This window comes from Zalophus californianus, chromosome 12 (assembly GCF_009762305.2).
Source record: "Zalophus californianus isolate mZalCal1 chromosome 12, mZalCal1.pri.v2, whole genome shotgun sequence".
In the NCBI taxonomy this organism is placed as follows: Eukaryota; Metazoa; Chordata; class Mammalia; order Carnivora; family Otariidae; genus Zalophus; species Zalophus californianus.
This window is the reverse complement of record NC_045606.1, coordinates 60,721,572-60,734,815: the sequence shown is the minus strand read 5'-3', so window position 1 is coordinate 60,734,815 and position 13,244 is coordinate 60,721,572. Positions and strand designations below refer to the sequence as shown.

The following is a 13,244-nucleotide window of genomic DNA, read 5'->3' as shown; positions in this document are numbered from 1 at the left end:
GTAGAAGAAACTTGTTTAAAAAAAAATCAAGGCGCCTGCGTGGCGCAGTTGGTTAAGTGACTGCCTTCAACTCAGGTCATGATCCTGGAGTCCTGGGATCGAGTCCCGCATTGGGCTCCTGGCTCAACGGGGAGCCTGCTTCTCCCTCTGACCCTCTTCCCTCTCATGCTGTTTCTCTCTCTCTCTCTCTCAAATAAATAAGTAAATAAAATCTTAAAAAAATAAAAATAAAAAATAAACACAAAATTGTCAGAACCTCTGAATCTTTTCAGAAGGCAGATTTCTAGAACAGGAAATATTTGCAGAAGGCAGATTTCTAGAATGAGAAGTTACTAAATCGAACTTTTCACAGGCTCTTGATACATACTGTTAAATGGGTTCCCAGATGGTCTTTACCAGGATACATTCCTACCCACAGTGTCCGAAAGTCCCTATCTCACTGTACTATCAGTAGCATTTTTGACAAAAATGCTTTGACAAAAAATTGTTCTTTTAATCTTTTCTGCATGCAAAGCTTGGATTTGTTATCTGATAGTTGAAAGGAATCGTATGCCGACTATAGACCAGTAGGTGCCATACTTCTTTCCTTTCTGAGTTCACAGAACTGTCTGTGATCTCACCTCTTTAACTACCTGCCTCAGTGACTTTCTGAGAAATGAATCTGAAAAGCCAATTCAGAGTCCTTCCTGGCATCAGTCTTTTAGATGGCGGTGGGGACGGGGCAGGAGCTGTGATGTCTTCCTACCCCGGCTTCTAGTTGTTGCTCTGGATCTACACCATCCAACACAGTAGTCGCGGGCTGCAGGTGGTTGTAGAGCACCTGAAGTGGGGCTGGTCCAATTCGAGAGCTGCTGTAAGTATAAAATGCACACTGGATGTCAGAGCCTTAGTATGAAAAAAATGAATGTAAGACATTTCATTTAATTCTGTATTGATTACATACTGAAATAAGATATTTAATATACTGGGTTAAGGCATTATGAAAATTAATTTCATTTCTCTTTTATTACTGTGGCTACTAGAAAATCTTAGATTACACACATGGCTTGAATTTTGTTTCTATTCAGCAGTCTGTTCTATAGTCTTACAGAGTTTCTCTCTCCTGTCTCTACTTTTTTCCTCCGAATGCCTGCCCTCTTGTTTTCTTCAGAGAAGCTTCCCTGAGCCTTTTTTTGGAAGCTCTGCAGACTTTATATTTAGTTCAGAAGATCATATTGCAAGATGGGACCTAGGCACAGATCTCCATAAGGAGCCTGAGGTGGTGGATTGAACCTGGGATTCGGTTACCTGGGGACTAAACCTCTCTGAGGGCAGATCAGAAAACCCAGAAGAAGAGGAGGGGTTGGGGGTGCCATGTAACCCCTCAGCTCCCAAGGGGCTCCCTGCCCACCAATAGGCTCTACCCCCACTTGCCTTTGTCTGAAAGATGGCTTTAGGTGGTAGACCAGCCCTCCCCTGACCTTTTCTGCTTCATTTCTCTGCTTCATCTTCCTCTTTTATTCTGTGATGGGTCTTGTTTTCTGGCCATCTCCACTGGCTTAATGGGGTTTGTTTGGTTGTTTCGTGGCCTTTCCTCACCAGGATTTCCACCTGCAGTCCTCTCTGCTCTACGCCACTGCCGCAGGGGAGCTCCAGCCACTGGAGCAGGTCCAGCTCACTAAACCTGCCTCTGGCCCAACCTTGCTCTTCCTGTCTGCCTGGACGTGACAACCTGACCGTCTTCACTAGCCAGACCCACCTTTTACCAGGTGAAGACCGTAATGGATCCCCTGTGAGAGCCAGGAGATCCCCAGTTCGGTTTGGTATTTTGGTTACCAGATGCCCATGAAGTGCATTTCTCTACAGTGCCCCAGGATATAGATTTGGTCTACCCTTGGATTCTGTTTACCAGGCCAGGTTCAGCCTTCTGTTTCCTCTTCTACCATCAACACCGTAAGTTCCCACTGAATTGAGCTCATTCTGCAAACCTGATTAAATCTCCACCAACCGGGGCTTTGGAAATTACAGAACAGCCTCCTTGCTAGCTGGCTGACATGTGATTTGTTGCTTTGCTTAGGTGGCCGTATATCAGGGCATGGAAGTTTCTGCCTTGGATGGCAAGAGGAGATGTCTGCGGGGTTACCATGGGCAGGCTGAGGGGCAAAATCACTGATTTTGTGTGAAATCACAGGCTCAGAAGAGACAAGAGCTGTGAGTAAAATGGGACGGACGTGGACTAGGTCTGAACAGATGAAACGTAACACCCATTCCCAGCCTTCTTCCGGCACGGCAGCTACGCCTGCCCAGCGCTGACTCATGAAGTAGGCAGGCAGCTCTCTTTCCAGTTCTCGCAGATGAAGGATCAGCGCAAAGAAATTCTCGCTTTTGTGCTATTATGTCTTTAACACCCTCAAATGCTCCTGTGAGCAAACAGGCCTCAGACCTCGGATCTTCCCATGCAGGACTGTTGAGGTGGAATACAATAGCATAATTTTATTTCCAGCAAATTTATTTTTGTGTTACTTTCTATTTATTGAAATGATAGTTTTCATTTATAATGGTGATATAATATTTCCTTTAAAATTAATCTGAGTTTTAAAATAGTCAATTTATGGGGATTAAGGAGTGCACTTGCTGTGATGAGCACAGGGGAATCACTAGAGTGTCCATCTGAGGTTAATATAACACTGTGTGTTAACTATACTAGAACTAAAACAAATGAAAAACAAAATAAATAAATAAAACAGTCCATCTAAAGCACAAAGTTAAGCAAATAAAGTACAGCTAGGACTCAGTTATAACCAAAAATAGATATATATAAGTGAATATGTTGCCCGAATGACATTTAGAAAACATTGTCCTGAAGGAAGAAGGTACAGAGAAGACTTCAATGTCCTAGAGTTCTGGATTTAAAACTATCCCGTCATCAATTTCATTTGTTCGTTCACCATTCATTACAATAGTATTTTCAAAGAAACCTGTCTTTTTTTTTTTTTTGATTTTGCAGATTCCGGGAAGAAATTGAAAACTGAAGATTTCAGAAGAGGAAGTTGTTTTAAAGTATTTTGATTTACTTCAAAGAATAATGCCAGAAACTTAAAAAAGTATCATTAACCCCTAATTTAATTTAATATTACCCACCGGTATCCCTTCAGGGAACCAGTTTTCTAAGCCGTGGATCCGAAAATTGGTCATACAGTTGACCACAGTGGAAAAGGCTGAATTAACATCTAAGGGGCAAGTATACATCTAGTACAGTAGTAACTAACCAGTGATTTCCATCACTGAAAGTTCTTTTCAGTAAGGGTGTCCCGCCCTCCCGCTGCTTAGAAAGTTAAATTGTGCTATCTCTTGCTCAGTCACTCAGGTTATAAAAGGAAAGTTGTTGTGTGGGGTTCCATTGAGAAATCTCGGTAAGGCTTGCAAAGTTTAGGAAATTGATAGATAAAAGAAGGAAAAATGGATGTGTGTAAAGACGAGGAGACTCATCTGTGACTTGGGGGCGGAAATCCAGAACCGCTGGACTTGACTGTTAACAGATGTGGGCTTATAAGAGCTACAGTAATGACACTGACAGGGTTTAGAAGTCTATCATTTTGGGGGCGGCGGGGCTCAACGAAAAAGTTTAAGCACTATCTCTCTGGAATGTGAGTTTTCCTACCTTGATGAGGCACTAAGTGGCCTGTTCAAGGCCTTCTACTTCCAAGACAGTGACCCAATTTATATATACAAGGATGAGTGGAGAAGTGGAAGGGTCTTTCGGGACAAGAAAGGGAATCAGTGCAATTTGGGGGTAGGGCAGATGAACCCAAATGAGTTTTTAATACACAAATAAAACGGCTTGGGTCCCCGTTTCTACCCAGATAGGAAGTTCAGCAGGTACATGAGATTTTCAAGGATTTCCAGGGAGATGGCTTTTCCTGGTCGTCTGCCACTTGGAAGTCCAAGTCCCCTTCCCTCCTGCCCTCCCTCTGCCCCGCTAAGGGGTGTCATGTGTCACTCCACACATGGCCATTGTTCCTCCTTCGTTCCCCACGGTGCTTGGTATATGGCAGACTTTGCTGGAGGTGTGAGGATCGCTGGAGCAGTGGTGCAGCAGGGCTACAGAACAACCCGGAACGGGCAAGAGTGATGGCAACATCCCTGTTCCCAGGTTCTTGGGCTCTGGCTGCCAGAGGAGACTTCATGCTGGCTGTCTCCCTCCTTGGGCCATTTTGGGCTCAGACCTTCTCTCCCACCAACCCTCAACGCCCCCCACAACCAATCATGGTTCCTTTGCTCCCAATTCTGGATGCTCCCACTTCCTTTTTATGGAAAATAATATACCTTTTATCTCTATCCCAGGCTGGGATTGAGGCACGCTTTTTTTATTATTATTATTTAAAAGATAAGAAGTTTTGCTATACAAAAGGCTGTCTACCTCTGGTCACCCTCCCTAGGCATGTGACCCACAAGCAGAAACAATTCAATTATGATTTTTTCTTTAATATATCTCAGATCACCATCTTTTTTTTTCATTTATTTTTTCATTAATTTTTTTGAGAGGGGGAGGGGCAGAGGGAGAGGGAGAGAGAGAATCTCAAGCAGACTCTTTCGCAAGCGCAGAGCCCGAAATGGGGCTCAATCTCACGACTGTGGGATCATGACCTGAGCCAAAGTGAAGAGTCCCATGCTTAACTGACTGAGCCATGCCGGCGCCCCTCATATCACCATCTTAAGCATGACTCCTCCTGCTGAAGTACAGAAATTCCAGGACCAAAGAGAAGGGGAGGGATATTTCCCATAGCTTTTGCTTCATTGGTGATTTCGTTTGTCTCTTCAGGGGCGGCACAGAGAGAGAGGCAGGCGCCCTGGATCCTGATTGCCCTCCTGCCAGGAAGACACATGTAGCCAAAGATGAATTTGGGCAAAGTAGTCGCTTGCTCCTTTAGCCATGGAAAAGCAGGGACAGAGTGAGATGGGGATAATCCCATCAGAGTCTCACTCCCATATTAAATTGTTGAAAATCAACCGGGAACTTCTGGTCACTCACATCCGCAACACTCAGTGTCTGGTGGACAACTTGCTGAAGAACGAATACTTCTCTTCTGAAGATGTGGAGATCGTGTGTGCCTGCCCCACGCAGCCCGACAAGGTGCCAGTGACAGGGGCTGGCGTTGACGGGCTGTGTGTCTTGGTCGCTGAAAGGGGCCTCTCCCAGTGACCTGAGTGAGGACCTCTGGGCGTTTGGCACATTGGTGGGATTTCCCGTTGGCGTCATTTATAGGACAGAAACACTTGGGTTATCAGCTTATGACACAATTACGTATTTTACTTCTGTGTTTGTGGGGAGAGCAGACTCCGCTTACCTCACTGCCCTCCTTGCTACGTGTATTGCTTTCCAAGCCAGTTGTTTTCAATCCACTTTTGACGGGGGGGGTGTGGGGGGAAGGAAATGACCATCGAACACTAGCAGTGATGTTCATTCAGTGCCTTTAACCTCCAGACAGCTGCTCACCGCTGGGTGAGACTCTAGAGAATGGCCTTTCTCCACTTTAGGAGCAAATGCATCCCAGGCTGGGGCCACAGTAAAGACTTTTCCACCCTCCACTGTGGGAAGTCCTAACGGCCCTTAATTTCCTTTCAGCTTTGTGTCCTCTCCTGAAAAATAGAATTGGCAAGACCCAAACCTCTTTGGTTGGAAGCGTGACAGAACTTGTTTATAATGGGATCGTGCCAGGCTCCGGGGAAACCAGAGGATTTCTGGGGGTGGGGGGGGAGATAGTAGCTGACTTGTGTGGTTCCCCCCGCCCTGCATTTTTAATAATACAAAAAGCCTTTTTCAGGGTATAACTTAGATGGGGCCCTGTGAGCCCCTTGCTGTGTGGCCCAGCACCCGCCTCATGCCGCCTGTGCCGTAACTTTGTCCCAGCAACACTCGTTCCTGGCCAACAGCAGCGTGAGCTTAAGACGGACAGGAGACACAGGGAGGATTCCAGGGGTGGGCACAGCTCTCGTTTTTGAGTCTGACCTTTTCACTTTGAGGTTCATGGAAGCCTCCCGGCTTCTTAGAGCTGTGTGGTTTAATTTCTTACTACGGGGTGGGGGGGGGGGGTCCCCTTCACAGATACTAGGTCTTCAACAGGTAGCATCTCACACTGCCGGGTGGACGGTCAAGCTCCAGGCTGTCGTAGGAGCTTGGAGCCCTGCATGTGAGTTTTTCTGGTAGGAGGACTCCCCAGGCACTAGCTCACCACTCCTCATGCTTATGCCGCCACCAGGTCCGCAAAATTCTGGACCTGGTACAGAGCAAGGGCGAGGAGGTGTCCGAGTTCTTCCTCTACGTGCTCCAGCGACTCGCAGATGCTTATGTGGATCTCAGGCCTTGGCTGTCGGAGACTGGCTTCTCCCCCTCCGAGCTCGTTCAGAGCAAAGTTGTCGTCAACACCGACCCAGGTATGAGTCCGCCCCGGGGAGGACTGCAGACGCCCAGCAAAGCCCTGGGGTTTGGAAATGCTATGGCATGTGGGCTCAGCAGGGCATGAACGTGTGGCCCACTGTGGCCCTCCACCTCAGGCAGTAGGCCCAGTGCTATGTTCCCCGTCATCCAAGGGCCGCCCCTGGGGCTGAACTGACCACATATAGCTAGTCTGACTTATAAAGAGGCCTGTGAAAGTGTGGGAAGGGCCTCTCTTCTGACTTCCTGCTTGCTTCCCATTCAGACACATATAGACATTTTAATGGTTGCACAAATTCAAGGTTGCATTTTTTTCCTTTTAAAAATCATTCCAGATTTTCTCCTAGGCAAACTATTCTGCTATCTCCCCTAGTGGCCAGTCCTGATTTCCCAAGCACAGTGGGACTGCATTAGCTAATCAATTCGTTTAACGAGTATTGATGGTGTCCCTACTATGTGCCAAGGCATGGTGCTGGATGCCAGGGGTACGATGGGGAGCAGACCGGATATGGTTCCGGCTCTCAGGGAGCTCGGAGGCCAGTGCGGGAGGCCCAATAGCAAATGGTCGCAGGAATGTGTGATGGCACGTGGTGACCAGGATGAAAGGAGTCCAGGCTGCTATGAGCGCATGTAACTGGGGCCATGATCTGGTCTGGGCGCCGGGGAGCCTTCTTTCCATGTCTGAGTGCTCTCTAGTTTGAGATACTTGCTGGCAGTATACCAGCAAAGGTCCCCAACTCTGATGTTTAAAGAATCCAGTGTGACCTTGAACACAGAAACAGAGGACAGTGTCCCAGACAATCAGGGGTGTTTGGGGGAAACCAGGCCAACGAGCAGGGTCAGGGCCCAGCTCTGCTGTGGCCGCTGTTGGCTTCTTACTTTTCCTGCCCCTTCCCAGTTCAGTCTGCTTCCTTCTCCGGGAGCAAAGGAAAATGTTCCTGCCCGTGATCATTCTTTCAAAAAGACGTCTCCGCTGGTTCCTTTAGCCAACTACTTCAGTAGCTTTTAAAGTATAAGTCACTCTACAAAGCCAGATGTGAAAGATTCCATCTTGTGTAATTCTATTTATATGAAATGTCCAGAAAAGGCAAATTAATAGAGACAGAAAGATTGGCAGTTGCTTAGGGCCAGGGACAGAGATTGGCTAGAAGTGGGCTTATGATGGAGAGGTTTTAGAACTGGATTATAGTGATGTTTGCATAACTTCGTAAATTTACTAAAAGTTATTGAATAGTCCACAATGCCTATTGTAAAATATGTGACTTTGTGGTATATAAATTATGCCTACTGAAAAGATGTAAGAAGTAAAATTCACAAATTTTAAGCAGACAACCAAGTTGGACTGAGTTGATGGGGAAGAGGTTATAGATGAATTTGGAAATGGGCATGTGTGTCTCATTTTTGTTAACTGAATTATAATTAAAATCCCGAAAGTATTTTAAAGGAATTTATGGAACAGCCTTTGTCTGGGGAAGGACCACCTCCCTCTCGGTGTAAGCCCCGCCTCTAGCTCAGGTTTGCTGAGCTCCAGGCCCATGTGAGCATGTTACCCTGTCTGCTCCCCTGGGGGCAGGTGCTAAGTCAGTGACCCCCAGGTGTGGGCTGGGGGCCTGGGGCTGGTGTGCTCTGTGCTGTTGAACAAGGTTTTTATCTTCGTTTACTCTCTTTTTATGCTTTGGCACAGCTCGTTTGTAATCCAGATTAATGTCGAATGGTGTATCTTCTTGCTCAAAGTTTTGGCATTTAGTTTTGAGACTTCCCGTTGTTTTCAGAGCCATGTGATAAGCAAAAGAAAGTTTAGGGCAATTTCTTCCCCAACAATACAAGTTTCCAGCTCCTGGGCAGCTCAGTCCCGGGAGCCCGTGGCCCTTGATCTTGGGGGTGGTGAGTTGGAGCTCCACGCTGGGTGTAGAGATGCCTTAAATAAATACATACACTTCTTTAAAAAGCGTTTCCCTGGGACCTGGCTGTCCTCCGTCCCCCACCCTCTAGTGAGCAGGTACACGGAGAAGCTGCGACAGCAACTGGGCCATGACTCCAAGTTCGTGCTGTGCTACGCGCAGAAGGAGGAGCTGCTGCTGGAGGAGACGTACACCGACACCATCGTGGAGCTGGTGGGCTTCAGGAATGAGAGCCTGGGCCCACTGGGCAGCCTGGCCTGCCTCCTGGACCACTGCACCGGCGTCCTCAGCGAGCAGGGCGAGACCATCTTCATCTGCGGGGACGCGGGCGTGGGCAAGTCCATGCTGCTGCAGCGGCTGCAGAGCCTGTGGGCCGCGGGGCTGCTGGACGCTGAGTTCAAGTTCTTCTTCCACTTCCGCTGCCGAGTGTTCAGCTGCTTCAAGGAGGGCGACACGCTGTGCCTGCGGGACCTGCTCTTCAAGCATTACTGCTACCCAGAGCAGGACCCCGACGAGGTGTTCGCCTTCCTGCTGCGCTTCCCCCAGACGGCCCTCTTCACCTTCGACGGCCTGGACGAGCTGCACTCGGACTTCGACCTGAGCAGTGCGCCAGACACCTGCTCCCCCTGGGAGCCCGCCCACCCACTGCTCCTGCTGGCCAACCTGCTCAGCGGGAAGCTGCTCAAGGGGGCCTGCAAGCTGCTCACGGCCCGCACAGGCATCGAGATCCCGCGTCAGCTCCTCCGCAAGAAGGTGCTTCTGCGGGGCTTCGCCCCCAGCCACCTGCGCGCCTACACGCAGAAGGTGTTCCCCGACCGCGTGGTGCGGGAGCGCCTGCTGGCCCAGCTGGAGGCCAACCCCAACCTCTGCAGCCTGTGTGCCGTGCCCCTCTTCTGCTGGATCATTTTCCGCTGTTTCCAGCACTTCGGCAGTGTTTGGGAGGGCTCTGCGCAGCTGCCTGACTGCACAGTGACCCTGACTGATGTCTTCCTGCTTGTGACCGAGGTCCACCTGAACAGGACTCAGCCCACCAGCCTGGTGCAGCGGAACACGCGCAGCCAGACCGAGACGTTCCGCGCCGGCCACGGCGCCCTGCGCTCGTTGGGGCAGGTGGCCCACTGGGGCATGGAGAAGAACCTCTTTGTCTTTGGCCCGGAGGAGGTGCAGGCGGCTGAGATGCAGGAGGCGGAGCTGCAGCTGGGCTTCCTGCGGGCTGTGCCGGAGCAGGGCCTGGGCGGCGACCAGCAGTCCTATGAGTTCTTCCACCTCACCCTCCAGGCCTTCTTTACCGCCTTCTTTCTCGTCATGGACGACAAGGTGGGCACTCAGCAGCTGCTCAGGTTCTTCCAGGAGTGGGCACCTCCTGGGGGGGCAGGAGGCCAGTCCTGCTACCCCTCCTTTCTCCCCTTCCAGTGCCTGAAGGGCAGTGGCCTGGCAGGGGAGGACCCCTTCAAGAACAAGGATCACTTTCAGTTCACTAACCTCTTCCTGTGCGGGCTGTTGTCCAAGGCCAAGCAGAAACTCCTGCAGCACCTGGTGCCCGCCGCGGCCCTGCGGAGAAAGCGCAAGGCCCTGTGGGCACACCTGTTGGCCAGCCTGCAGACCCACCTGAAGAACCTGCCCCGAGTGCAGTCGGGGGGCTTCAACCAGGTACAGGCCATGCCCACCTTCCTCTGGATGCTGCGCTGCATCTACGAGACCCAGAGCGAGAAGGTGGGGCGGCTGGCGGCCAAGGGCATCTGCGCCAACTACCTCAAGCTGACCTACTGCAATGCGTGCTCAGCCGACTGCAGCGCCCTCTCCTTCGTCCTGCACCACTTCCGCAAGCGGCTTGCCCTTGACCTAGACAACAACAATCTCAACGACTACGGCGTGCAGGAGCTGCAGCCCTGCTTCAGCCGCCTCACCGTCATCAGGTAAGGATGCTGGGCACAGGGAGCAGCCAGTGGGGCCAGGGTGGGCCAGGCTCAGGAGACACCAGGACGTGCCTCGAGGCGTAGGAGCTCCTGACTTACCCTGGCACTCATGACCACTGGTCCTGGAACACCCGGACCTGTTCTGTTTCAGGATGGTAGAGGGCAAGGAGCACAGCTTCTGTGGCAGGAGGCCCCGGCTGGGTGTCCTTGAATGAGTTGCTTAACCTCTCTGATTTCTCGTCTGGCTAAGGGAGTTGCTGGTATCCTAGCAGTTACAGTAGTAACAGCCCGCATTTATTGAGAACGGGTGAAGTGCATTTCAGATTTTACGTGAGTGAATCTTCCACCCTATATATGGTAGGCACTCTTGTCTTCATTTGGCAAATGAGGAAGTGGAGGCACAGAGATGTTCTCGAGGGCACACGGCAGGGCCATGATGGAACCAGAATCATAAAGAACCAACCTTTTGAGATTCATGGGAGGCTCAGAGATGGCCCGTGAACGGTTTCTGGCACGTGGGAGCTTTTGTGATTGCAGAAAAAGCAGACTCTGTGTGCTTTTCGGCCTCAATTACTTTCCGTGATCAAAGCCAGCAGCCTTGAGCTGCCAGGGATCCTAGTACAGAGTGCTGACTCTTGAGGGGTTTCCTGTTTGATGGTTTAGAGGAAAGAGAGGCCAGTCTGCTTTCTTCTGTTAGCATTTCCTCTATAAAATACACCTTGTAAATCTCTGTGAGGGTTTCAGTTCTCATAACTTGGCTCATGCATTTCTGAGGAGCAGAGGGGATTTGGAATGGATCCTGGGTGCCTGTAACACCAGTGCCACAGTGTACATTATGTGGGGCATGGTGGGGTGCAGGGAGCCCAAGGCTGCCCTGGACTGCTCTCTGTGCTCTCAGCCTGGGGTGCACTCACACTCCAGGCCCCCAGTGCTCATCTCACGAGATGGGGCACACCAAGGTGGTGCTCCTGCCCCAGGCGGCTGTCCTTGGGTGACATTTTCCTCCACACCAGTAAAGGAGAGAGCAGGAGGAAATGGGCAACTCCAGAGAAGCATTTTGAACTTCTTGAGACCATCAGTTAGGGTTAATTTTGACTGAGAGTTAGTGAAAGCTTAGATAGGTTACAAGCTTGTCTCCCATGGAAAAGTCCAGAGGAGGGCAGTTCAGGGCTGCTATGGTGCCTCCATGACCCTCAGGAGCCCAGGCTCTCTTCTGCTTTGCGGTGGCCCTGCTACCCTCACTACCTGATTTCCACCTCTTGGCCCAAGATGGCTGCTCATTTCCAGCCATTCAGTTGACATTCCAGCCACCAGGAAGAAGAAAGGGCAGAGAAGGACAAACCTCATTCTTTTAAGAAGACTTCTCAGCTATTGCTAATGAGACTTCTGCTTAGATTTCCCAGGGCAGAACTTAATCCCATGTGCCCAGTTAAAGAAATGGAGGATTCTCCTTCTAAGGAAGCACAGATACTGGATGTGACTAGTAGCCTCTACCACCCTGAGGCGGCCATGCAGTGTGTGTACGCCCTGTGCCCCAGCACCAAAGTGGGCACCATGGGAGGAGGGGTCCTGAGTATCGGACCTGATCATTTTGATGTGGCCTGAAAATCTAACTTTTACTTGTTCAGCCTTTCATTTATTTTTTTTAAAGATTTATTTATTTATTTATTTGAAAGAGAGAGAATGAGAGAGAGAGAGAGCACATGAGATGGGGGAGGGTCAGAGGGAGAAGCAGACTCCCTGCTGAGCAGGGAGCCCGACGCGGGACTCGATCCCGGGACTCCAGGATCATGACCTGAGCCGAAGGCAGTCGCTTAGCCAACTGAGCCACCCAGGCGCCCCAGCCTTTCATTTATTACAGAGGTCAGCTTGTGGGCCCAGGTTGGCCCAGGGCTTGTGTTTGTAAATAAAGTTTTATTGGAACACAGCCACACCCATTTGTTTACATATCAGCTGCTTCACACTACGGAGTCAAGTAGTTGCAATAGAGACCACACAGCCCTCAGACCCTAAAATATTTGCTCTCTGGCCCTTTAGAGAGAAGTTTGCTGACGCTTCGATTATTATCTCACCCACCCCTGATAGATCATTCTCATCCATCCCAGAGCCTTACTGTGTCCTTCAGCCTCACCTAAATAATGGGGTGGAGGGTTGAAAAAATCAGGGTAGTTTGTTATACAGATTACTTGGTAGTAAAAGCATTTCACATTTTAGCCACATCAAGATATCCTGTTAGTATGGGGATTGTGCAGAACAATTCCAGCGCGTGGCTGGTCCTTGTGCAGGAGACCACCATCATCCTGAAGGCTCTCTTTTCCTGCCCCCTCTGTGGATGGGGAGGCTGTCGGCATAGTGGCTGAGACCGTTCTCTATTTTCTGCCTTTTGCAGGACACACACTATCTCTGGCCCCACTTGCAAGACGGGGGAGCGTTCCCTCGTCCAGCTTTTCATCACTAGAAGCAGCTCCGCGCGGTTCCAAATCCCACGGCCCCTGCTATGCAATGAGAACCACAGAGAGGGCCTGGCTGACACGAGGCCACCCACAAATGACGGATGTCAGAGCTGGCTGGCCTCCCGTGTCCTTTATGTGTCCCTCTAGCCCTCCTGTTGGGTCGGGGCTGTGCCGTGCCTGCTGACCGGCGGGTTCTGGGTGGGTCTGTCGGCCCCACGACAACTGGGCTTTTTAGGAGCTATTTGGCTGACTGCTCTGGCCACCCTCTCAGGGGGTGTTTCTAGTGGGGGGGGGGAAGAGGGGGAGAAACTTCAGGACCTACAGGCTCCTGGGTCCTTGTGGCATTGATGCTGCTTCATAGTGAGCAGCTGCCATGATTTGTAACTTTCTTTGCTGTTTCGTTTCAGACTCAGTGTAAACCAGATCACAGACAGCGGGGTAAAGGTGCTATATGAAGAGCTGACCAAATACAAAATTCTGACCTTCTTAGGGTATGTATTCCTGAACAGTGCCAGGCCAGGGATATAGCAATAAAACAGAGGAGTGGGGAACTGCCATT

The 13,244-nt window shown here is 50.2% G+C and overlaps 1 protein-coding gene across 5 annotated transcripts in view; it reads left to right on the top strand.

The window, feature by feature from the left end:
• The window catches only part of NOD1 (nucleotide binding oligomerization domain containing 1), a 68,831-nt gene that overhangs the window by 17,163 nt on the left and 38,424 nt on the right, over positions 1-13,244 (top strand). For 2 of the 5 annotated variants that reach the window (XM_027574364.2, XM_027574366.2), the window contains exons 1-8: positions 1,266-1,748; positions 1,846-1,932; positions 2,057-2,190; positions 2,987-3,216; positions 4,802-5,113; positions 6,240-6,414; positions 8,408-10,232; positions 13,093-13,176. In XM_027574364.2, coding sequence (XP_027430165.2) covers positions 4,913-5,113; positions 6,240-6,414; positions 8,408-10,232; positions 13,093-13,176 — 2,285 coding nt within the window. In that variant the 5' untranslated portion in view covers positions 1,266-1,748; positions 1,846-1,932; positions 2,057-2,190; positions 2,987-3,216; positions 4,802-4,912. Of the gene's footprint in view, positions 1-1,265; positions 1,749-1,845; positions 1,933-2,056; positions 2,191-2,986; positions 3,217-4,801; positions 5,114-6,239; positions 6,415-8,407; positions 10,233-13,092; positions 13,177-13,244 lie in introns of those variants that run through there. The other 3 variants (XR_003516551.2, XM_027574362.2, XM_027574363.2) reach the window with 2 other exon arrangements.